This window comes from Anser cygnoides, chromosome 4, assembly GCF_040182565.1.
Source record: "Anser cygnoides isolate HZ-2024a breed goose chromosome 4, Taihu_goose_T2T_genome, whole genome shotgun sequence".
Lineage (NCBI taxonomy): Eukaryota > Metazoa > Chordata > Aves > Anseriformes > Anatidae > Anser > Anser cygnoides.
In genome coordinates this window covers 70,957,189-70,983,318 of record NC_089876.1, presented here as the reverse complement: position 1 = coordinate 70,983,318, position 26,130 = coordinate 70,957,189, and the positions used below count along the sequence as shown (strand labels likewise).

Here is a 26,130-nt window from a genome sequence, read left to right as displayed (position 1 = left end):
AGACAAACAAATGGATGCTGAAAGTTAAATCATCATGACTTGCTATTGCGGTACATCCTGCAGGAATTACTAATGACTAGGACGGTAGGTTTAACACGTTAAAAATCCTTATGGATTGAGAAGGTCATAATGAAATACAGGCTAAATAGTCTCATATTAAAACTTTCATCACATATAAGAGCAGAATATGCCTAGTGTCATAGCAAACTAACTTCTGTGTAAATAGAGATAGCAGAATGTAATTCTGTAAAACTACCATCCTTGTTCCAAGAACATTCTTAGATTACACCAAAAAGGACAGAGATAAGGCGCAGTATTTCCAAAAATCATGTCCCTTACACGTCTGTGCCAATGAATTCTAAAATCATTCTCTATGATGCTACGTTTCTGAATTCCAATTTCAAGTGTAATTAACACAGATCTTGGTGATTTTCATGTGCTCACTACACAGGAAATAATGAGACGAATAGATGGCGATGGTGGTGTAACTTGCTGTAAAAGCTGTTTGTAGTCGATGTGGGTGTTTTTTTTCTTTCTTTCTTTTTAAATCTTTATTTATTTATTTATTTTTCCAGCCAGTGAATTGTGCAGCAATTTCTGGTATGGCAAAAACATTCAGGGGCAGACACCTGCCACAGATGGAAAATCTCACAGTACTCAGCATTTAAGCAGGAGAAAACGCAAGTTTAGAAAACAATTTTATTAGACAAATTATTTAGACAAATTATACACAGAAAGCTCTGCCACTTGTAACTGAGGCCTCCAAAAAGTGTTTTGTGTATCTGTATAATAGGCAACACATCAAAATAGGCCTATTTTAAATATCGTACATGGTTAACATTTTTTTTTTTATAGCTAAAATCACTGCAACATCTGGTATGTCCCTATGTAGCTTGTTGGAAAGAAATTTTCTTTTTTTTTTTATTTTAATTTTTGCTCAGAGGTGTGGATGAGTTCATGAATGTTACAAGGGGGAAGCAAGTTGTGCATGCTTTTAGACACTTGCTACCCTGGAAACAAAATGGCCTTTTGCACAATAAGAATTTGTTCTGCCTTACACAGTAGACAATATTTGAAGATTTAGTACAAAAAACAGTGACAGTACAAGATGCTCCCCCAGAACAGAATTAGCGTCAAAATAGAATAGATTTGAAGAATATACCTTTTAATTTATCCTAAAGCAAATCACATAGGCTGATTCATATTAATCCTAGCCAAAGAATGAGTTAGGTTAAAATAAGTGTACGGTTGCATTAAAAACCAAACCAAACCAAAAAAAAATAATAAAACAAAACAAACAAAAATGAAACCTCACAGGATAAACTGCTTGCTTTCTACTTAACTGCATCTTTAGTTTTAAGGATTACAAATTGAAAGCTCTTCCTACATTTCTAACAGGTAACAGTGTTACTTTAAAAAGCTGGTGCCAAAACAGGCACTGATTCTGCTCTCACTGCTGTTCTTTCTCTTGTTCTATACAGTTGGCACTAATGTAAAAAGTATGTAGCTCCTCTAAATCTAACTTAACACACAAAGGGTTAAAATGAGCGCCTGTTCATATATATTTTTCCCCTTCAAACAATATGTAATTATAATTAAGGCCACATCAGTATTTCTCAAGGGCTTTTTCTCCACTAACACCATTATTATATCGATCAACTGTACTGACTTAGAAAATAATTTATTAACCTTTGATCTAAGTTTAAACTTCTCCAGAGCTGTATTAGTTGCTCACGAGTGTGGTATACCTAAGAGAGTGTTCCATTTTAATTAATGTAAAGTAAAATTATCAAGGTTAGTCTTATAGAATGCTCAATAGCCAATGCAAAACCTAATCAAACGCGTTACATCTAGGTACAAACATTAAATTGTCCTGGATGTTCTAATAAAAAAGTATAAAATATGCTCTGTTGGCAAACAACGCAAGTCAGAATAACATTAAAGCAACCTGTCTTTTCTAAATGAAAAGACCCCCTGCACTGTACATCTTTCCTGTATACAACACATTTTTACTAAAGCTTTATTAAATGAATTGCAATAGCAACGGCTGCCATTTTATAGCTATATATACATGTATATATATATACATACCTGTGTGTATATATGTATATATATATATGTATGAGATACTAATTTATTTAACACAACAGAGGCTTCTGCCATATGATACAGTTTACTGTACATAAGAAAAACTTTTAACACTGTACAATCACATAAAGGTCATATGCACTGTTGCAGTGCAAAAGTAGATTTAACTGTAGTCTTTACTGGCATAGTAATGGCTTTTTGTAATCCTACAAAATTGCATTCTTGTATTATGGGGCCTGAAAGGTCTTTTAACTTTTTTTTTTTTAATTTTTGTCTTTTTTTTGCCTTTTTTTATACTTTTTTTTATTTTTCTTTTAAATCGCAGGGTTTGCCTTTGGTCCACAGTTAAAAGGACACACAGCAGTGGAGCACTGACCGGATGCAGCAGAATACATGTAAAGGACTTAAGTTATTGCAATTATAGTAAAAAAAGGCGGTGCAGGAGGAGGAGCGAATGCCCTTCTTTAAAGTAATCCTCAGGGTTTTTTATGCATTAATCACTACACGTTTTCTATATTTAAGTATATGAAAAGCCTGAAGTAACCGAAACCTAATGTGGTGATAAACCAAAGAATAAGTGACTCAAGTAGTAAAGATAATAAAGGGAGAAAGAGGAGGAGACCAGGCGGAGAAAGCAGAGAAGAGGAAGAGTTGTTACGAATAATCCTGATTCTTTTCTTAAATAAAATAAAGGAAAAAAAAAAAGAAAACAAAGGAAACAAACAAATTAAAAAACCCTCAAAAGCAAAAACAAAAACAAACAAACAAACAAAAAGGAAAAAAATAAAAAGGTTACATCCATGTTAGTCCCACAATATTACAGCTGCTCCTTGCAAAGGGAGTCCTAAAAAAGAAAGAGTGAAGAAACTTGGTCTGATGCTCATATGGAGGTGCCTCGGTCTGGATCACTACCGAGATTCAGCCCCAGAGTAGGAGTTGGTTGGTAAGGGATGGATGACATTGTTTTGATGGGGCTTCTGAAAAAGCCACCGTTAGGTGCCCTGTGCCTGAAGGGGCCAGTTCGGTGCTCAGGTACGTTGCCGAAGGAGAAGCCAGAAGCGGCCTTAGCAGACAGTGTGCGGCTCAGCGTCTGGATCTGTTCTGGTATGAAGGTGGTTGTTGTGATGTGAGTGTTTCTGAAGTCACTGATTTGCTCCAGTGCTTGACGGGTGGGCAAAGTGTCAATGTCCAGCGGGGTCAAGTCAATCGACGACGTGGAGAACTGTTTATGGGGACTGTCGTCATCTGTGCAGAGGCTGTTCACGCGCCTGTGGAGGTGCTCCAGATCGATTTCCTTGTCATCCTGGGGAAGGAGAAGAACAAGATGTACCACTCACTACTGCCATCTCTTTTGCAGGATTGAAGTTTCACAGTGCAATCAGAACCGCTCGGTAAACACAATACACACTTACTAAAGCTTCATCTTAGCTGTGGACAGCTCTAACACCACCAGCAAACACCCCCACCTCCCGAAGCTGGATGGGCTAAAACAAACCCAGGCAGACCCTTCTTCCACAGCTACCTTCAAGCCCTGAATATGAATGACAAAACTCCAAGTGCTACCAGCAGCTTTCTTTGTACAGTGAAAATAGAGCTTCATCTCAGATGTCTGGGTTAATGCCAGCTCTTAAACGCTGCAGTGATGGCTACATTTCAGTGTCAAAATGGGAGGCTCTCAAGGACCAGACTGCCGTCTTCATCAGCGTTCATTCTCTCAGGGCTTAAGGAAGGGCTAAAAACTTCTCAGATTGATTTTTGCTTTTAAATTACAAATTGTGGTGCAGAAAAGCTGAACTTCCAGACCCAAATCCAAGCACTGGTGACTCATTGACATCACGCAGGAAGAAGTACACCAGATAATTTTAAATTGTGATGCCAAAGAAGGGATTAATTCTCTCCTTACCTACAAAGAAGCAATGCCATCAATTCAGATGGAATTATGCTGCTGTGGGTGAGAAGGCGGCCTGGTGTATTCATTATAATACAGCATCACTCCTCTCTTACCTCTCTCCTTTTTCCTTCTTAAATCTCTCCCCCAAGAGAACTCAATTGAAGAGGCTTGTTCGTTATAATTGAGAATTTAAATGCATGAGAATTAAAAAAAGAGGAGAACGTCCTGGGTGACCCAGTAAATCACCTGTATTGTACATATATATTTCTACTGAACTGCAAAGCTTAATTCAAAGTGGCATTACGTATACACATATAAGGGATATTCCCTCAGTCTAGGTAGCGCAGCTCATTCAGAACAAAAATCGGTTCCAACTAACCTGAACATTTACCTTAATCTCTGTGAAATCTACTGGCTCTTCCAGGCCACTAGAAATATCTCACACTCTAGGACCTCACAGAGGACAATAGGGCGGCCGATAGATGTGCACTGATGACTTCCAGACTCGATTACTGCAATTCAATGACTGGCTTGATCCAGAGCTCATTGAATCGATCGCAAAACTCCTAGTATACAGAATGGGCTTTAGGTCCCTCCTTTGTCTAGGGATGAAGTCAAGCACTCTGAAAAAGTCCACCTAGAACAAACTGCAGGAGTTCATCTGCTTAGCAAAACGGATCACCAAATATTTGCACTGGTACCACACCGAATACAAAGCCCGACTCAAGGGAGAGTGAGGGACCAGCTCCCCTCTGGGATCTTACCCTCCAAGGGCAGGGACAGGGAGACAAACTGGGGGGGGAAAGGGGTGGGGAACGGGCAACAGGGCTCTCCCAGGGTCTGGATGATGGCTTTGGAAACAAATCTGATCACAGAGGCTTTGAGCTCATCATGGGAGGGAAAAAATGCAGTGCTAGTTTCTCTGGCTTAGCTTTCTGTCTATAGTTTATTCACATGTGGACATAGACATGGATGCACATAACAACCACACAGGTGACACCAAAACCAAACGCATTCACCAAAAGCTCTCTCCTAAAATCTTTGGAGCTACATATGGATGCAGAAGAACTGGGGCCACGTGGGCATCTAAAGAAATATACAGAGGCTCCGTCAGCACATGCAAGTCATGACTATGTCTCTAAGGGACAGTCCTTATTTTTATATATTATTATTATTTTATAATTTTGAAAAGCATACAAACACCGTAATTTCAAATGCCAATTTGAATTTAATTACTTCTGAGCCTCTGTAAGTTATTCAGAATATTCCTCATTCTTCTCTTACTGAGATGCATTTGGGGCTAGGGTCAGACCAGTAAAAATATATAAGCGGTGATATTCTCCCATGCTTAGCCCACAACCCGATCTCCACCCAATCGATACACCAAAATGAGACCCACTCACAGTAAGATTGTGCACATCTCCATAATATGATCTTTCCTCTTCTCTCTTGTGTGATCAGTAGTGAAATATTCAGCAGTTTTCACATTTAAATTATCATCAGGCTTCAGAGTCAACATCCCATTGAGATTACTGGGGCAGTTCATACTTCTCTCAGAGCTACCGTTTAAGGCTGTCTGCAGACTCAGGCAGACATCATTGAATGGATTACTTCTGGTACGCAACTGAAATGTTATCTTCGCAACCATAAGACAATTTTTTTTCAGTATAAATGCTTGCATTCTGGAGCACAAGATGGCAGCCACCAGGAAAAAGGGTTGGCTTGCTGACCACAAACTGGCCCAATCTGACCCCCGATTCGGGACTAGTGGCCTGGAAGAGCCAATGGATTTCATGGAAGCTAAAATGAATTTTAAGAAAGTTAGTTAAGATGTATTTCTTTGCTGAATGACCCCCACATCCAGGGTAGCGGGGGCATTCAGCACATATGTCCATGTTAAATTATTTTTTTTGAGCCAAGCTTTTCAGTGGAGCTTTGAGATACAATTTTAAAAGCTAAGCTGATGAATACGTGGCAAAGATCAAGGAGGCCAAATTACACCATTTGAGAAATTTAAATGGGACATCTTATAATTATATAAAATATCAGTTTTTTTTTTTCCTTTTCCTTTGATATTAATTATTATGTTTTGCACCAAATAAATATGAAGTATGACATTCTGAAAGTCTGGGTAAACAGCAGTATTGTAAATTTTAGTTTTTTGATAATTTACCAGTTGAAACTAGATGGTTCCCATTCCTGAGAAAGCCAATTAAAGGACTAGAGATTCTTTTTGTTTTTAATAACGGTCTGGTCCAGATCTTTAACAGAAAAAGCTTGGGAATTAAAGCAGGCAAGAAAAGATTAAAAGTATTCTAATATCAGTGCCAATGCTGTCTAATTAGGTAGCATAATTAGTCCTGCCTGATTACACAGCATTAGATTAGCAGGAATAAACACAATGGAGAAACTGCAGAGAAGGTGAGACCACTGCACGCAAATTAACAGGAATACCCCACAACAAGCATCTAAGCTACACAAAATAGCTATAATTGATAGCACTATATTATAGCTCATATTTAGGTTCACCTTTGGGCATCTCTGCCAAGTATACTTTAATAACTTTTATTTTTTGCTAGTGGAAATGGCTGGTAAAACAACAGGTGGATTGCCACGGGAAGGAGTGCATTACACATGCAGGTGTGAAACCAAACTCATCTCTGGTGTGAAATGACACACGTCCCCCACTCTCTGTCCAAGATTTTCTAAAACAAGTCTGTAATAGATTTCAGAAACAAGTCTGGCCTGAATCTGAAAAATCTAAAGAACTCTTGCTTCCTCGGACTTCAGGTTAAATAATGAGAACTGAAGTTTGTGGAAGTCCCAAGAGGTTAACAGTTCTGAAAATCAGGACAAGCTTATTTAAGAAGCTAACTGCTGATTAAAGGGCTAAGCTCTGAAAGTCTATTTTGAAAGACTCAGCCATCGAGCTTAGGGGATATATTTTGCAAGAAAAAGACAAGAAGCCTCTGAACTTACTGGTGAGGATTAGCTCTCACCAATGGGAATAATGCACCAAATGTTGATGTACTAATAATGTATTATTCTACTAGTAAAGGTTGTGTTTTACTCAGAATATTTATACATCACCAATATACATTTTTTTTCCTTCAAGTTTCTCTAGAAAGAATACCTAAAGAGATTTTGAGGAACGTTTACCTTAAAAATTAGGAAGTTAAGGACTATTTTCTGATTTTTCCCCCACCCTCTCTAAAGGCAATAATCCAAATTCAAGGCAATAATCTTTAGGGTGCATGAAAATTTCCCACGAGAAACGGAGGGTCTAATACCTCTTTTGACGGAACCCGGGAGCCTTTCCTTTTATTCCACCATGTTTCCAACATTGCAATGAAACAGGATAGGACAATCCCAGCTGCAAGGATGCAGAAAACACCTGCAAAGCTTTTTATGTCCAGGGCGCCTCCTTTCTGTTTGGTATCCACAGATGAGTAAAGATCACATTGACCGTTCTTTGGCCACCACTTATGCTTCAGTATGTCCATGTCGCCGTTCTGCTGCAGCTCCAAAATCCTAGAGGAGAAACCACAGAGTCAGGGGTTACACTGGGGTGGCACCTAGTGTGAGGGCACAAAGCTGTAACCCGACTACTTGCAACCCTCCTGTACGTCTGGGAAGGCCAAGCTGCTGAGGAATCCAGACAGACTGAGTTAGCAGAAAAGAAAGCTTGAATATGAGGTTGCCTGTAAGACTGAGCATATGGACATCCATGCTCCCCTCTAGATGCACAAAAGCACCCACAAGTCTCTCATTCTTTTTAGAACCTTAGTGAAAATGCTTTAGTTAGTACATTTTATTTTCTTAACTGGCTTTTACTACAGACCATAGCAATCTTTTGTTGTGTGTGAGATATTTGAAAATATGTATTTTGCATTTTAATAGTTGGAGAAGAGATATTTCATAGAATCATAGAATATCCAAGTTGGAAGAGACCCACAAGGATCATCAAGTCCAACTCCTGGGTCCACAAAGGACCACCCCAAAATATATGAACAAATCAGACCATGTGTCTAAGAGCACTGTCCAAACAATTCATGAATTCTGGCAGGCTCAGTGCCATGACCACTTCCCTGGGGAGCCTGACCACCCTCTCGGTGAAGAACCTTTTCCTGATACCCAGCCTGAACGGCCCCTGTCACAGCTTCAAGCCATTCCCTCGGGGAAAATACAGTTCAGATATACTGCAGGATACGTTATCTTATTGTAAACTGATCATTATCTGATTACCTACCTGCTGCTTTGGAAAGAGTGTAGAGCAGTATCACATTAGTTGCACTCAGCGAAGACCTAAACTAATCTTGCTCGACAGGAGTATGCAATCTGTTGGCAAGCAATTTCCATGGGAAGGCTCATTGCTGTGGAACTCATCCTTGCACCCACACACCCAGCCTGCTGCTGAATATTTGCTGGGCAGATTGCAAGGCCTACATATTTTGCTAGACTTCCTTGGGGGTGAGTGGTTTGAGAAACGAAAACTGTGCTTGGAAGATTTTCATATTTGTTTAATTTGTTAATCTCAATAAATCCTTAACGAGAGATCTCTAAAAACATCCAGAAGTGCCTAGAGTAGCAGCTGGATGCTTCTGGTTACTCAAAATTAAAAAAATAAATAAATAAATAAATAAATCATTACATTTAAAAAGAGTAAAACAAAATGAATATTTTCCTTCATGTAATAAATTTGCTTTTCATTTCAGTGTTGGAAAGCAAACAATCACTTGTGCAATCATTTGACGCAGCATGCAAAAAATCCAAGTGCACACAATCCAGCAGAGTTCTGGGATGCTCCTACCAGAAACTGTACCACACCAGAGGAGAGGCTGTCCCACTGACTGATGGCTGCCATAACTGATCAGTGCAGTGGTCTTCCTCAACCTCAGAAAAATACAGTATTGCAAAAGGGAATTGAAATGCACCTCGGAAGTAAAAATAACAACTGCTCTATACAGACATCATTCAATCTTTCCTTCCGTTTGAACATGTGGGCTTGTTAATAAAGACTTCAGATTTGTTATGGCACATCCAAATGTCTGAATGCTTACACTGTGGTCCTACCAGGAGTGGGAGACTTCACGCAGCTGTGTTTAAACCCCAGCACAGCTCTGGAGTGAGTTTTTTCATCCTGCCTAGGAGTATGTCCCATGACTGAGAGCCCAGCCAGTTCAGGGTGAGCTGCTTGTCCATCTCTGTGCTGTACCAAAGGGAACGGTGCCTTTCTAGGGTCCTGAGAACCAGAGGTGCCAAAAGCACCTTGTTCAAGTAACTTTGTGTTTATAAGAAGCAGGACAAGTTGTGTGCAGTGCCTGCTGGCAGTACACTGCTGAAGGGCCCAAGCCCTGGAGACTGGAGAACAAGGTGAGAGTTGTATGGGCTTTTGAACAGCCCAGAAACCCAAAGCCAACCTGGAGAAGTCCCATCCTGGAGCTTCCAAAGGAGGCAGGGATCAGCCAAGGACTGGAAGACTCTCCGTTCTGCTTCAAGGGACAGATTAGATGCTGTATGACAGCCACGTAACAGAAGCTTTGAAGGGACAAGGCCCAAACACATGCTCGTTCATTCTTGCTGCCTGCAGCTACCTATGGGCAGAGCGTAGGGAAGCTGCAGCCAGATCCTTCTCAGAGGTGAGTGGTGACAAGGGGAGAGGCAACAGGGACACGCCTGAGCACAAGCAGTTCCAACTAGATTTAAAAAAAAAAAAAAAGTTCGTACAAAAAGAGAGGTCAAACACTGGAACAGTTTTGATCATATTATCCCTAGTCATATTCGAAGGTCCACGGGGCAAGGAAGCCTGAGCAACCTGACATAACTGGACCTGCTTCAAACAGAGTTCTGGGCTAGAGACCTCTGGAGGTCCCTTGTTACCAAAACTACTCCTCTGTGACTGTAAACGTGAGCCACATGCTGGTCTCCTTTATGGCATGCAGTGCTTATAGACAAAACTCACTGTAATGCCAGTTGTCACTCCCCTTGCATCCTACATTAGGATTTATGGGAATATTTCAGCCCAGGTATTTAAGTTAGCACAGGAAGCAGACAGTCATCGTTTCTGACAAACAGAACCCTTTTCTATAAGTTCTTACAAAGTAATAGAAGATTAATTTGGCATATATATATATATTTCTATTTAGGAATTACTATACTATCTACATAAGGCAATAACAGAACAACATTCTGTATTTTTTTTCCCTTTCTTTCAGCAGCAGCTCTAATCCCTGAGCAGGGCTATTTTCTCTCTTTTATTCAGTCAGTAATAGAATGAACCATCCAAATGATTGCTCTATTCTCATTAATTAAATGATTCTTCACTTGTCAGTATAATTTCTGATTACACAAGACATCTTTTCAACAATAGGCATTTGCATAAAACACTGAACTTTAGCTTGTTCCTTAACAGAGATTTATTCCTAATTGTACTCCTGGTAATTATCGTCAATTTTCGTTATGGATGTAACATATAAGTTCAATTATTTAAAGGAAAACATAAAAAAAAACACAAAACAAAAAACAAAACAAAAAAAATCCAGGGACAGTAATTAAATAATTACATGGAAAAGCTTAAGAAATTGAAAGTTTATAATGAAGCCTTGTAAAACCGCAACTGAAAACAGATGTTGAGATATAAACTACATAGCAGGAGAAATGATGAGAGCATGAATATTCAACTATATTAACTTCATGCAGGAAAAAAAAAAAAAAAAAGAGAGACCCTGGTTCTATCAGACTTAGGAAATACTTTGTTTCTGAATTCAATTGTTAGTGGAACCAAGACAATAGTTAACACTAGGAAGTTTTAGCACTACCCAGGTTTTCCCCGTTAGGGAAATCACTCTTTTTGTAGCACGTTTTCAGAAATGAAAACTGTACTTTTATTGAAATTCCATGAAGAATGACATTAGGAAGGAAAATTTCTTGGAAGCATGCAGCAGGTAGGCACCGTTACACTTGCATGCTGCAAGAACTTCCCACACGATGGCAGTCTTGCCATAAAAACACGTGCCTGTGCTGCAGCTCCTGCTGGGTGCCCTCACACAATCTAATCAGATACCTGTTGGGTAGCAGACGCTATAATCAGTTTGGTATTTGATTTTCAAATTTAATAACTGACTAAAATAATAATGCATTAACTAAATGCTATGAATGATAACGATACGCTAAATGCTATGATAACGTTCAGCAGGTCCTCTCTTCACAAGACCAAATGTCTCACAACTGAACGTTTCCTTGACTTTTTTGGCTCCTTTGAACCTGCAGCATGGACTGGCATTGCAGCGTGTGAGTCAGTAGTAAGAGGGGTGGAAAGAAGTAGGGTGCGTGACTTCCTGCTGTTTCAAAATACCATAGCCTTAAGGTTATGCAAGGAGCCCGTATATTGAAATAATCTCATTTGTCTGAAAAAAACCATGACCTTTAAAACTTGCTTATGGATAGAGCGTGGGTTATAATATATATTTCTCTAGCAGGCGAATTGTTATAGTAACATTTTTCAAGGCAATGAGGTAAAGTTATTAAACTGCAAAATAATAATAATAATAATAATAATAATGAAAAAGGGAATGTCTGCATATACTTTCATTTGAACCAAAACCAAACGATGAACCCAAACCACTCTGTGATTCTATGAATTCACAGTGCTGATTGATGTCTAGTGGATATAAGCACACAAAACTAAACTGAATGTGGTTTCCAAATCTGACACTGATAGGAAAAAATCCTTTCCTACTGAAACAATGAGACTAGAGCTGAATTCAGCTCAGTAACCACATACCTTGCTGCTGGCAGTTAGATGTGATTACTCCTCCAAAATACCCCCAGAAATGAAACTTATTATGAGAGCAATGTATCACAAACGCTTCACAAGTGCTACAAAATGGAGACATCTGTGACAATGCTGTTTTTTGAGTTTGCTGGTTTATTCTGAGTTAGAAGTAGCAAGCAAAAGACATGGAAGGCCATTTACAGCCTGAAATACCAGCTCATGGTCTGAGATAGGAAGGGTTACTAAATACCAGCTTCCTGCACCAGGAGGTATTAGCTCCAGTAACTTCTTCAGCAGCTAGCAGGGAGTCAAACTCTTTGGGCAAAAGCCTCATACCATAGCTTTTCTAAAGAACATCTGGTGCTAAGTCTTTGCAGAATTAAGTTCCCCTCTTGTCTTGCTGAGATAAGATGAAATTTCATTATTCTGGCCTCATCATTGTGGCCTTGCAAGGGATGCACATTGATGCACAAAGCCTTAACTTCAATGCTATCCTAAGAACCAACAAATATTGTCATTTCCCTGCTGCCCAAGCTGCTGAGGAGAGTGAAGGATTTATTTGTATTTATATGCAGTAGGTGAACATTTGTGTGTGATTTTTGTCTTGCCCAAATGCACAGAATAAAGGGATAAGAAAACAAACAAACAAAAAATCCTAACTTTTTAGCTCATCCTAAAATAGCTGCCTGCCCAGCCACAGCTGCACTACCCAGTTAACCACCTCTAGACCTAAGCCTAGAATTAAAAGGGGTACCTGATCGCTGAAAAACAGAGATGGAGCAAGTGTAGGAAGGTGTAGTGCAGAAACCAATGTCCTGGGGTGAAACAAAGAGCAGAGCAGTGCTCATGCCCACTCCTGAGCAGGCTGAGGTGATACTAGGAGAGCATGCAAGATGAATGAAACACCTTGAAAGACAGAGATCACTGCTATTCCAGTCCTTCTGTTGACTACAGGTCTTAATAACTGTAAACAAGAAATGCTCCTTTTGAAAAAACAGTTCTTGTTTTTCTGATTTTATTTTATTTTTAAGCCAGCATTTTAATGAGCTACCAATCACAGGCTGCAGGAGAGGTAGTTTTTCACACTAGCCAAATGCAGCTCAGGCTGCCAGATTAGATGAAGCCACACTCCCTCTCCACCAGCTCCTACCACTTGACCCAGTAAAAGAATGCCCTTGGGCCCAGCTGTGAAGCCTGCTTTCTGGCAGGGACTGCAAGGAGATCAAAACCCTACTGACTCATGCCCCACGAAGGAGGGCAGGCAGCCACCTTTACACCTGCCCTTCAGCAGCCCTCAGCGTCCCACTGCTGTCACTGGGAAGTCAGCTGGCAGAAAACAGGATAAACCTCTCACTTTCTATATACAATAGAAACAGCTGTGGTAAAACAGACCTGGTGTTCAGCATTAAGGATTTGCATATCGAGCAATTGTAGGAGAGAAAACAGCTGACCTTCTGGTTTTGCTCAGCAATTGACCATTAGCTTCAGAATAGGCAGCACTCGTGACTCGGATCCCATAAATTAGTATCACTTTGTTCAAATTAGTGAACTTGTTTTTACTTAAATCTGTTAAACTTGCACAAACACTCTCCCAAATACAGAATGCTAAACTGAAGTGAAACAGCACCTGCAGTAATAAGAAATGAGATACTAACTATACTTATTACACAACTGTGGTAGAACTTCATAAGAACTGTTCTACAATAGTTTTATTCAGGTCATGTGGCTATATTAAATGCTAACAGTTCAGAAACTGATAAAGAAAGTCTCCGATCCTTCAAGATAATTTGCTTACTTTTATTATTAAAAAAAAATTAGGTGTGTTTTACTGGCCTTTCACCATACAGACCTTTCCATGTGTTGCCTGTTCGGGAGAAAGCAGTGATAAAAGAACTAATACCTATTTATAAATCCTAAATGACAACCGAACACCTAAAGACAGATACACAAATATCATTAGTTTATTAAGCTTAATGCTATTATGGTAAACACCAAATTAATTCCTTACGGCAAATCATGCCGTGCCACCATAGAATCATAGAATATCCCGAGTTGGAAGGGACCCATAAGGATCATCAAGTCCAACTCCTGGCACCGCACAGGTCTACCCAAAATTTTAGACCATGTGACTAAGTGCACAGCCCAAACGCTTCTTAAATTCAGACAGGCTTGGTTCAGTGACTACTTCACTGGGGAGCCTGTTCAGGTGTGCGACCACCCTCTCAGTGAAGAACCTCTTCCTGATGTCCAGCCTAAACTTCCCCTGCCTCAGCTTAACACTGTTCCCGCGGGTCCTATCACTGGTGTTTACGGAGAATAGGTCCCCTGCCCCTCCACTCCCCCTTGCAAGGAAGTTGTAGACTGCGATGAGGTCCCCCCTCAGCCTCCTCTTCTCCAGGCTGAACAGGCCCAGTGACCTCAGCCGCTCCTCATATGACTTCCCCTCTAGGCCCTTCACCATCTTCGTCACCCTCCTCTGGACACTCTCCAACAGTTTAATGTCCTTTTTGTACTGAGGTGCCCAGAACTGCACACAGTGCTCGAGGTGAGGCCGCACCAGTGCAGAGCAGAGCAGGACAATCACTTCCCTTGACCGACTAGCAATGCCGTGCTTGGTGCACCCCAGGGTACGGTTGGCCCTCCTGGCTGCCAGGGCACACTGCTGGCTCATATTCAACTTGCTGTCAACCACAACCCCCAGATCCCTCTCTGGGGGGCTGCTCTCCAGTGTCTCGTCACCCAGTCTGTACGTATAGCCAGGGTTGCCCCATCCCAGGTGCAGGACCTGGCACTTGCTTTTGTTAAACTTCATGTGGCTGGTGATCGCCGAGCTCTCCAATCTGTCCAGATCTCTCTGCAAGGCCTTTCCACCCTCAGCCAAGTCTACAACTCCTCCAAGTTTGGTGTCATCAGCAAATTTGCTCAAAACACCTTCTAGTCCTACATCCAAATTGTTTATAGAAACATTGAAGAGGACTGGCCCTAAAATGGAGCCTTGAGGGACTCCACTAGTGACCTTCCGCCAGCCAGATGTGGCCCCATTTACCACAACTCTTTGAGCCCTGCCCGTCAGCCAATTGCTCACCCATCGTATGATGTTTTTGTTTAGCTGTATGCTGGACATTTTGTCCAGTAGGATCCTATGGGAAACCATGTCAAAAGTTTTGCTGAAGTCCAAAAAGATCACATCAGCTGGTTTCCCTTGATTGACTATATGGGTGATCTTAACATAAAAGGAAATCAAATTTGTTAGGCGGGACCTACCCTTCATGAACCCATGTTGGCTGGAACCAATGACTGCATTGTCCCCCAGGTGCGCTTCAATAACTTCAAGGATCATCTTCTCCATAATTTTACCAGGCACTGACGTGTAACTGACAGGCCTGTAATTGCTAGGGTCTTCTTTCTTGCCCTTCTTGAAAACTGGCACGTTTGCCAGCTTCCAGTCTACTGGGACCTCTCCAGATTCCCAAGATTGTTGAATAATTGAGAGAGGTCCTGCGATGATGTCAGCCAGCTCTTTAAGCACCCTGGGATGAATCCCATCCAGACCCATGGACTTGTATGGATCCAGGTGGAGCAGCAAATCCCACACACGTTCAGGGTCAGTAGAGAGTTTGTAATTCCCACCGTCATGGTCCTCCAGCTCAGGGCACCCTGGGTCCCGAAGCCCATCATCAGTGTTGAAGACAGAGGTGAAGAAGGCGTTAAACGTCTCTGCTTTGCCTGTGTCATTGTCTGTGAGCAGACCTTCCCCATCAAATAGCGGACCTATGTTTTCTTTGGTTCTCCTTTTCCTGTTCACATATCTAAAAAAGCCTTTTTTATTGTCTCCCACAGACATGGCCAGCTTCAACTCTAGTTGGGCTTTGGCCACACGAATTTTCTCCCTACAAACACGAATAGCATCCCTGTATTCCTTCCACATCGCCTGACCCTCCTTCCAGCAGCCGTACACTTTCTTTTTTCACCTAAGCTCCAGTAGGAGATCCCTGGTCAGCCAGGCCGTCCTTCTGCCCCGTCTGCCTGACTTCCGATATTTTGGAATTGCCTGATCTTGTGCTTTTAGGAGGCTGTGCTTAAAGATTGACCAGCACTGATGGATGCCAATGCCTTCAAAAGCAGTTTCCCAGGGGACCTTGCTGACTAGTTCCTTGAGCAGCCTGAAGTCTGCTTTCCCCGTACCCAGGGCTGAAGTTTTGGCGGCAGTTTTCCTTCTGTCACCATAAATTTTAAACTCAACCACTTCATGGTCACTATGACTGAGATAGACGCCAATTGCCATGTCCCCCACAAGACCCTCTCTGTTCTCAAGCAACAGATCAAGGAGGGCACCTTTCCTAGTTGGCTCCCTTAGCACCTGCACCAAGAAGTTATCATCTAGATGCTTTATGAACCTCCTGGACTTGCTCGTGTCAGCTGTGTGGTGATCTCAGTTGACGTCTGGCAAGTTGAAGTCCCCCATAAGGACAAAGGGAGTTGATCTCAAGGCATCTCTTAGTTCTGCAAAGAATAATTCATCGGCGTTGTCATCCTGGCCAGGTGGTCTGTAATAGACTCCCACAACAACATCCCCTTTATTTGTTCATCCCTTAATCCTTACCCAGAGGCTCTCAACTTTGCCATCACCAACTTGAAGTTCCACACAGTCCAGCCCCTGCTTCACATACATTGCTATCCCCCCACCTCGCCTACCCTGCCTGTCCCTCCTGAAGAGCCTTTAACCATCTATTGCAACACACCAGCCACAGGACTCATCCCACCAGGTTTCGCTTATGCCGATGATGTCGTAGCTGTGGGACTGGGCCAAGACTTCTAGCTCATCCATTTTATTCCTCATACTGCGTGTGTTTGTGTAGAAGCACTTCAAATGCGCCTCCCTACACGCAGCACCTTGTGGAGCTGACTGAAGGACCTCACTAGCACACGGTCCCTCTGATTCTAGTGCACCATCCCTTAGCTCATCACCAGCGTGCCTGGTTTTATCCCTTTCCCCCTTCGACTCTAGTTTTAAAACCCTATCTATCAGCCCTGCCAACTCCTGAGCAAAAATCCTTATCCCTCTCTGAGAGAGGCACATCCCATCTGGTGCCAGCAGGCCCGGTGTCACGTAGACCCTCCCATGATCAGCAAACCCAAAGTTCTGTCGGTTGCACCAGTCCTGAAGCCACGTATTGATAAGTCTGCTTGTCAACGTCGATACCCATCGGAAGGACAGAGGCAAACACAGCCTGTGCCCCTGAACCTTTAACTAGTCACCCTAAAGCCCTAAAGTCGCTTTTGATCGCTCTTGGACTTCTCGTTGCTACCTCGTCGTTACCAGACTGAAAGACCAGTAGCGGGTAGTAGCTGGTGGGCTGTATCAGGCCCGTGACTTTCTTAGCAAAGTCTCTCACCCAAGCCCCATGGAGGCAGCAGACTTCTCTGTGGGTTGGGTCCGGTCGGCATACTGGGCCCTCTGTCCCTTTCAGAAGGGAGTTCCCCATGACGACAACCCTTCTTTCTTTCTTGACAGAAGATGTAGCAATGCAGGGGGTAGGTTGCCTTGCCTTGCCTTAGGCACCCTCTCCAACTGGGACAGGCTTTCGTTCTGACTGTCGTGTTCTAGACCCTCATACCTGTTGTATAAGGGTAGATGGGAAGGTGAGGCAGGCAGGGACAGGGCTCGCCTACCACCCCGAACAGGAACCTGCCTCCATTCCCCTCCTTGGCCTAGGTCTCCTCCTACTGCCTGGCAGGATGAGGGAACTTTTGTCTTCTGCGTAGCAGGAGACACGTGTGCTCTGGCAGGCTCATGAGTCTGTCTCAGAGAGGGTAAAGTACACCTCCACCACCCAATTTCCCACTCTGACTCCCTTATGCTCCTGAGCCTGCTCACCTCCTCCCGAAGCTCCGCTACCTAGCTGAGCAGCTCTTCAGTCTCGGCACACCTCCCACAGGCATACCCCTCGCTGCTGCTGTCGGATACCGACAGAAGACTCAGGCACACCCTGACATACAATTACAGCCTCCAGCCACAGCCTGTCACTCAGATCATGGATTATCTTATCCCCAGCATGAAATTCCCTCAAGGTAAACACCACAGTTCCCCATTGTCCTGCAGGAGCCACCAAGTGCGCCCGAGTCCTTGAACAAAAGCAGTCCCAAAAGTGGGTTTGCCTTCTCCCCACAGAGGAGCAAATGACCTCTAATACCACCAGTTCCAACCTTTAACCTCGTACTGCCGAGTCTACCACTAAACCATGTTGCTAAACACCACATCTACATATCATTTAAATATCTCAGGGATGGCGTCGCAACAACTTCCCTGGTCAGCCTGTTCTAATGCCACACAACCCTTTCAGTGAAGAAGTGTTTCCTAATATCCCGCCTCAACCTCCCCTGATGCCACCTGAGGCCATTTCTTCTTGTCCTGTCACTTCGTGCCTGGGAGAAGAGACCGACCCCCCACCTCCCTACAACCTCCTTTGGGGTAGCTATAAGGAGTGATAAGGCCTCCCCTGAGCCTTCTTTTCTTTTGGCTAAATAAGCCCAGTTCCCTCAGCCTCTTCTCACAGGACTTGCTCTCTAGACCCTTCACCAGCTTCATGGTCCTTCTTTGGACACGCTCCAGCACCTCAATGTCTTTCTTGTAGTGAGGGGCCCAAAGCCGAACACAGAGTGAGGTGCAACCAAGAGCCAGAGCCAAGTACAGGGGGACAATCACTTCCCTGGGCCTGCTGCCAACGCCGCTTCTGATACAAACCAAGAAGCTGTTGGTCTTCTTGGCCATCTGCACATATTAGCCAGCACACTGGCAATTCCCAAGAGACACAAAGCACTGAAACATGCTTGGGTTTGGCCTACGCCTACCGAGCTGCACTCAACGCAGACCCATCTCCCACAGCAGGCCCTGCAGCCACTCCAACCCCAGAGGACCCCAGCTGGGCCCGCAATCTGCTCCTGCCTGTGCCACCAAAGCCCCTGAGCACCCCACCTGTGCTGCGGGCAATGCCACAGCTGCCCCACAGCCCATATGAACAGCATCGAAGGACGAGCATGGGTCCAGGGGGCCCAGGCAACACCCCTGCACTGGCACAGCTCCTCCTCACTGAGCATTTTGGAGCACAGTCCCTGCCCCCAGGGCTCCGAACCAGGCCCCAGTGCTGAGGCAGACCCAGAGCGGGGGATGGCTGTGGGAGTGGCCGGCTGAGAAATTCAGTTCCCCGGGCCCTGCCTCCCTCCCAGGACCTTCCCCTCTTGCTGGGTGCCCCACGAAGGCCTTGTGACATCACAGGGCCATCGGTGACAGCACCGTGCGGCTGCTGGCACCATCACCCACTCAGCGTGCAGACAGCGGTGCTGCTGGTGACGGCCAGAGGTCGAGCCCAGAGAAGGAGCAGCAAAATGCTCAGCCCGGGGCTCTCCCTTGTCTTCCTGCTCTGCATGGCCTCTCTGCTCCCTGGCAGCCTTGGCTGTTCCAGCCGGCCCTCCTGGGCCACGGTTATGTGGGACGTGGCTCCTGAGGACCTGGAGCACCAGGGCATTGGTACAGAGAGCCAGTGCTCCTACCTGCCCTACCTGCTGGGCCAGCTTTGGTCCTCCCTGGCCCAGCTGGATGCAACTTTTGGGTCCGTGGAGGTGCCCTATGGGAGCAGCACAGCCCTGTGCCTGCTCGGCGGGGTTTTCCTTGCAGGGATTTGCTTATGGAGGAAAGCCAGGAGATGCCAGAGAGAGGTGAGTGATGGAGGTCAGGCAGGCCAAACAGTGCCAGGTTGCTGGGACTGCCAGGCCTTGGACTTTGGGTCAGTAACGGGTAGGACAAGGAGTAGTAGCCCACGTGGTCATGAAGGACTCAGGAGGACCCTAAGGTGCCCTGGGTCTTCCCTGGACCTCTTCCCACCCCTGGGAGGCAGAGGTGGGTCTCATCTTCAGAAGAAGAAACAGGGACAGGCTGATGCCTGAGGGAGAAAAATAAGGGGCCTGCCTGAGGCTTTCTTTGCACATTGTGCTGCCTGGTGCAGCCCAGCAGGACCCAAAGTTCTCAAGAAGAGGCCAAGCCCAGGTGCAGATGTCTCTAGCCCCCCCAAGGCCCATGTCCCTTTCATCATGCCCCCCTTGGCCTCTTGTTTCCAGGAGGTGAGCAAGACGCCCTCAGCTTCCTCAGGGACGTGCTGCCACTGTGGATACTCCTACGACAGCTATGAGGTGCTATGCCGGATGGAAGAAAACATCGTCCTGATGGAGAAGCACCTAAGGGAGCTGCTCCTCCACCACCCAAAAGCTGGCAGAACCCAGAGAGCCAAAAAGAAGAGAAAGGTGGAAGACATGGAAGAGGAGGAGAGCATTTTCTCCATCTCCCTGGAGAGCCACGGCTCCCAAGGAGGCTCTGTGACGGAATCGGGGGGGGATTGCTCCCCAGTGAATAAAGTATGTTAAACAAAACAATGGAGGTTGCGTGTGTTGTCTTCATCCATCCCTGGTATGCATGTCCCCTGAGAAAGTGGGAGAGAAGAAGGAAAGAGAAAAAGAACAAGAGAGGTAATCTGAAGTGGAGAGCCATCACTCACCGCCTCCCAGAAGCAGACCAATGGCCAGCCAGTGCCTGAGCAAGGGCTACTCTGTAAGGCCAAACCTACAGGTTTTACTTCTGAGGATGACATTCCACGGTGCTCACTTTGGGTCAGCTGTCCCAGCTACGCCCTCCCTCCACCATCAGCTGCCCCCTCCCAAGCCTTCTCGTGGTGCCTGTTTGTCTCAAGTCACATCCAAAACAGCAGCGTGGGGGTTGCGCTGGAGAAAGTCACCTACCTCCCAGACAGGCCCAAGACAATCTCCACTGCCTGCACCTTGCTCAGGTCCTATGCTACCCAAATGCATCCTCATCAGACACCACCCCTCCTCTCCATCCTTTGCTATTTACACAGGTATCTTTCGCTTTGTCCTTGGGCCATCTGCATCACAGGGCCCCATCACACGTCCATTCCAATAGCCACGCAGATTGGTTCAGTTCATTTAGTCTGGGGCTTGGGCCGCCTCTTATGGGGATCATTCAGAAAAGGAGATGGGGCCTGTTGGCTTGGGTCATTGGCTGCCAAAAACAGCTCAGGTTGGGTTTGCCAGCTGCATTTGCCTGCATCTTTATGAGGCCTGTCCTCCCTTGGTCCAGGTGGCTCCTGCTGTATTGTTTCTTCTGTCATACAATTACAGCCTCCAGCCACAGCCTGTCACTCAGATCATGGATTATCTTATCCCCAGCGTGAAATTCCCTCAAGGTAAACACCACAGTTCCCCATTGTTCTGCACGAGAAACCAAGCGCACCCGAGTCCTTGAACAAAAGCAGTCCCAAAAGTGGGTTTGCCTTCTCCCCACAGAGGAGCAAATGGCACTTGTCTTTCCCAGCCTGTTGCCTGCAACACTGCAGAGACCTCATCTCCTTCCATGATACATAGGAACGTCTTTTGACAAAGAAATAGCAAGCTATGGCCTGTGAGGCCAAGGCATGGGCCACAAAGGGACACTGGAGGTCCCTCTGCACCAAAGCATGAGCTACGAGTCCTCCCAAAGGAAGAAAGGTGCTCCAAGCAGAGGCACAGAAATCACAGAATCGTAAGGTTGGAAAAGACCTCTAAGACCACCAGTTCCAACCTTTAACCTCGTACTGCCGAGTCTACCACTAAACCATGTTGCTAAACACCATATCTACATATCATTTAAATATCTCAGGGATGGCGTCGCAACAACTTCCCTGGTCAGCCTGTTCTAATGCCACACAACCCTTTCAGTGAAGAAGTGTTTCCTAATATCCCGCCTCAACCTCCCCTGGTGCCACTTGAGGCCATTTCTTCTTGTCCTGTCACTTCGTGCCTGGGAGAAGAGACCGACCCCCCACCTCCCTACAACCTCCTTTGAGGTAGCTATAAAGAGCGATAAGGCCTCCCCTGAGCCTTCTTTTCTTTTGGCTAAATAAGCCCAGTTCCCTCAGCCTCTTCTCACAGGACTTGCTCTCTAGACCCTTCACCAGCTTCATGGTCCTTCTTTGGACACGCTCCAGCACCTCAATGTCTTTCTTGTAGTGAGGGGCCCGAAGCCGAACACAGAGTGAGGTGCAACCAAGAGCCAGAGCCAAGTACAGGGGGACAATCACTTCCCTGGGCCTGCTGCCAACGCTGCTTCTGATACAAACCAAGAAGCTGTTGGTCTTCTTGGCCATCTGCACATATTAGCCAGCACAGTGGCAATTCCCAAGAGACACAAAGCACTGAAACATGCTTGGGTTTGGCCTACGCCTACCGAGCTGCACTCAACGCAGACCCATCTCCCACAGCAGGCCCTGCAGCCACTCCAACCCCAGAGGACCCCAGCTGGGCCCGCAATCTGCTCCTGCCTGTGCCACCAAAGCCCCTGAGCACCCCACCTGTGCTGCGGGCAATGCCACAGCTGCCCCACAGCCCATATGAACAGCATCGAAGGACGAGCATGGGTCCAGGGGGCCCAGGCAACGCCCCTGCACTGGCACAGCTCCTCCTCACTGAGCATTTTGGAGCACAGTCCCTGCCCCCAGGGCTCCGAACCAGGCCCCAGTGCTGAGGCAGACCCAGAGCGGGGGATGGCTGTGGGAGTGGCCTGCTGAGAAATTCGGTTCCCCGGGCCCTGCCTCCCTGCCAAGACCTTCCCCTCTTGCTGGGTGCCCCACGAAGGCCTTGTGACATCACAGGGCCATCGGTGACAGCACCGTGCGGCTGCTGGCACCATCACCCACTCAGCGTGCAGACAGCGGTGCTGCTGGTGACGGCCAGAGATCGAGCCCAGAGAAGGAGCAGCAAAATGCTCAACCCGGGGCTCTCCCTTGTCTTCCTGCTCTGCATGGCCTCTCTGCTCCCTGGCAGCCTTGGCTGTTCCAGCCGGCCCTCCTGGGCCACGGTTATGTGGGACGTGGCTCCTGAGGACCTGGAGCACCAGGGCATTGGTACAGAGAGCCAGTGCTCCTACCTGCCCTACCTGCTGCACCAGCTTTGGTCCTCCCTGGCCCAGCTGGATGCAACTTTTGGGTCCGTGGAGGTGCCCTATGGGAGCAGCACAGCCCTGTGCCTGCTCGGTGGGGTTTTCCTTGCAGGGATTTGCTTATGGAGGAAAGCCAGGAGATGCCAGAGAGAGGTGAGTGATGGAGGTCAGGCAGGCCAAACAGTGCCAGGTTGCTGGGACTGCCAGGCCTTGGACTTTGGGTCAGTAACGGGTAGGACAAGGAGTAGTAGCCCACGTGGTCATGAAGGACTCAGGAGGACCCTAAGGTGCCCTGGGTCTTCCCTGGACCTCTTCCCACCCCTGGGAGGCAGAGGTGGGTCTCATCTTCAGAAGAAGAAACAGGGACAGGCTGATGCCTGAGGGAGAAAAATAAGGGGCCTGCCTGAGGCTTTCTTTGCACATCGTGCTGCCTGGTGCAGCCCAGCAGGACCCAAAGTTCTCAAGAAGAGGCCAAGCCCAGGTGCAGATGTCTCTAGCCCCCCCAAGGCCCATGTCCCTTTCATCATGCCCCCCTTGGCCTCTTGTTTCCAGGAGGTGAGCAAGACGCCCTCAGCTTCCTCAGGGACGTGCTGCCACTGTGGATACTCCTACGACAGCTATGAGGTGCTATGCCGGATGGAAGAAAACATCGTCCTGATGGAGAAGCACCTAAGGGAGCTGCTCCTCCACCACCCAAAAGCTGGCAGAACCCAGAGAGCCAAAAAGAAGAGAAAGGTGGAAGACATGGAAGAGGAGGAGAGCATTTTCTTCATCTCCCTGGAGAGCCACGGCTCCCAAGGAGGCTCTGTGACGGAATCGGGGGGGGATTGCTCCCCAGTGAATAAAGTATGTTAAACAAAACAATGGAGGTTGTGTGTATTCTCTTCATCCATCCCTGGTATGCATGTCCCCTGAGAAAGTGGGAGAGAAGAAGGAAAGAGAAAAAGAACAAGAGAGGTAATCTGAAGTGGAGAGCCATCACTCACCGCCTCCCAGAAGCAGACCAATGGCCAGCCAGTGCCTGAGCAATGGCTGCTCTGTAAGGCCAAACCTACAGGTTTTACTTCTGAGGATGACATTCCACGGTGCTCACTTTGGGTCAGCTGTCCCAGCTACGCCCTCCCTCCACCATCAGCTGCCCCCTCCCAAGCCTTCTCGTGGTGCCTGTTTGTCTCAAGTCACATCCAAAACAGCAGCGTGGGGGTTGCGCTGGAGAAAGTCACCTACCTCCCAGACAGGCCCAAGACAATCTCCACTGCCTGCAGCTTGCTCAGGTCCTATGCTACCCAAATGCATCCTCATCAGACACCACCCCTCCTCTCCATCCTTTGCTATTTACACAGGCATCTTTCGCTTTGTCTATGGGCCATCCGCATCACAGGGCCCCATCACACGTCCATTCCAATAGCCACGCAGATTGGTTCAGTTCATTTAGTCTGGGGCTTGGGCCGCCTCTTATGGGGATCATTCAGAAAAGGAGATGGGGCCTGTTGGCTTGGGTCATTGGCTGCCAAAAACAGTTCAGGTTGGGTTTGCCAGCTGCATTTGCCTGTATCTTTATGAGGCCTGTCCTCCCTTGGTCCAGGTGGCTCCTGCTGTATTGTTTCTTCTGTCATACAATTACAGCCTCCAGCCACAGCCTGTCACTCAGATCATGGATTATCTTATCCCCAGCGTGAAATTCCCTCAAGGTAAACACCACAGTTCCCCATTGTTCTGCAGGAGACACCAAGCGCACCCGAGTCCTTGAACAAAAGCAGTCCCAAAAGTGGGTTTGCCTTCTCCCCACAGAGGAGCAAATGGCACTTGTCTTTCCCAGCCTGTTGCCTGCAACACTACACGGACCTTATCTCCTTCCATGATACATAGGAACGTCTTTTGACAAAGAAATAGCAAGCTATGGCCTGTGAGGCCAAGGCATGGGCCGCAAAGGGACACTGGAGGTCCCTCTGCACCAAAGCATGAGCTACGAGTCCTCCCAAAGGAAGAAAGGTGCTCCAAGCAGAGGCACAGAAATCACAGAATCATATGGCTGGAAAAGACCTCTAAGACCACCAGTTCCAACCTTTAACCTCGTACTGCCGAGTCTACCACTAAACCATGTTGCTAAACACCATATCTACATATCATTTAAATATCTCAGGGATGGTGTTGCAACAACTTCCCTGGTCAGCCTGTTCTAATGCCACACAACCCTTTCAGTGAAGAAGTGTTTCCTAATATCCCGCCTCAACCTCCCCTGATGCCACTTGAGGCCATTTCTTCTTGTCCTGTCACTTCGTGCCTGGGAGAAGAGACCGACCCCCCACCTCCCTACAACCTCCTTTGGGGTAGCTATAAAGAGCGATAAGGCCTCCCCTGAGCCTTCTTTTCTTTTGGCTAAATAAGCCCAGTTCCCTCAGCCTCTTCTCACAGGACTTGCTCTCTAGACCCTTCACCAGCTTCATGGTCCTTCTTTGGACGTGCTCCAGCACCTCAATGTCTTTCTTGTAGTGAGGGGCCCGAAGCCGAACACAGAGTGAGGTGCAACCAAGAGCCAGAGCCAAGTACAGGGGGACAGTCACTTCCCTGGGCCTGCTGCCAACGCTGCTTCTGATACAAACCAAGAAGCTGTTGGTCTTCTTGGCCATCTGCACATATTAGCCAGCACAGTGGCAATTCCCAAGAGACACAAAGCACTGAAACATGCTTGGGTTTGGCCTACGCCTACCGAGCTGCACTCAGCGCAGACCCATCTCCCACAGCAGGCCCTGCAGCCACTCCAACCCCAGAGGACCCCAGCTGGGCCCGCAATCTGCTCCTGCCTGTGCCACCAAAGCCCCTGAGCACCCCACCTGTGCTGCGGGCAATGCCACAGCTGCCCCACAGCCCATATGAACAGCATCGAAGGACGAGCATGGGTCCAGGGGGCCCAGGCAACACCCCTGCACTGGCACAGCTCCTCCTCACTGAGCATTTTGGAGCACAGCCCTTGCCCCCAGGGCTCCGAACCAGGCCCCAGTGCTGAGGCAGACCCAGAGTGGGGGGATGGCTGTGGGAGTGGCCAGCTGAGAAATTTGGCTCCCCAGGCCCTGCCTCCCTGCCAAGACCTTCCCCTCTTGCTGGGTGCCCCACGAAGGCCTTGTGACAGCACTGTGGGGCTGCTGGTACCATCACCCACTCAGCGTGTAGACAGCGGTGCTGCTGGTGACTGGCTGAGCTCAGGACAAGGTGATGGCCAGATCAAGCCCAGAGTAGGAGCAGCAAAATGCTCAGCCTGGGACTCTCCCTCATCTTCCTGCTCTGCATGGCCTCTCTGCTCCCCAGCAGCCTTGGCTGTTCCAGCCGGCCCTCCTGGGCCATGGTTATGTGGGACGTGGCTCCTGAGGACCTGTAGCACCAGGGCACTGGCAC

At 46.6% G+C, this 26,130-nt stretch overlaps 2 protein-coding genes across 3 annotated transcripts in view; one reads left to right on the top strand and one right to left on the bottom strand.

Annotated features, from left to right (window-relative positions):
• Window positions 1-685: 685 nt before the first annotated feature.
• The window catches only part of GRID2 (glutamate ionotropic receptor delta type subunit 2), an 807,057-nt gene continuing 781,612 nt past the window's right edge, over window positions 686-26,130 (bottom strand). For both annotated transcript variants that reach the window (XM_066996365.1, XM_066996366.1), the window contains 2 exons: window positions 7,270-7,510; window positions 686-3,391 (listed from right to left, as the gene is read on the bottom strand). In XM_066996365.1, coding sequence (XP_066852466.1) covers window positions 2,969-3,391; window positions 7,270-7,510 — 664 coding nt within the window. In that variant the 3' untranslated portion in view covers window positions 686-2,968. The remainder of the gene's footprint in view (window positions 3,392-7,269; window positions 7,511-26,130) is intronic.
• LOC136790751 (uncharacterized) lies at window positions 22,444-23,734 on the top strand. Its single transcript, XM_066996367.1, has 2 exons — window positions 22,444-22,890; window positions 23,290-23,734. The coding sequence occupies exons 1-2, from the start codon at window positions 22,561-22,563 to the stop codon at window positions 23,590-23,592; spliced, it is 633 nt and encodes a 210-aa protein (XP_066852468.1). The 5' UTR covers window positions 22,444-22,560; the 3' UTR covers window positions 23,593-23,734.

Coding starts and splice junctions, on each gene's coding strand:
- LOC136790751 (XM_066996367.1), top strand. CDS start 22,561: ATGCTCAACCCGGGGCTCTCCCTTGTCTTCCTGCTCTGCATGGCCTCT. Junction 22,891..23,289: donor CCAGGAGATGCCAGAGAGAG/GTGAGTGATGGA, acceptor TCTTGTTTCCAG/GAGGTGAGCAAGACGCCCTC.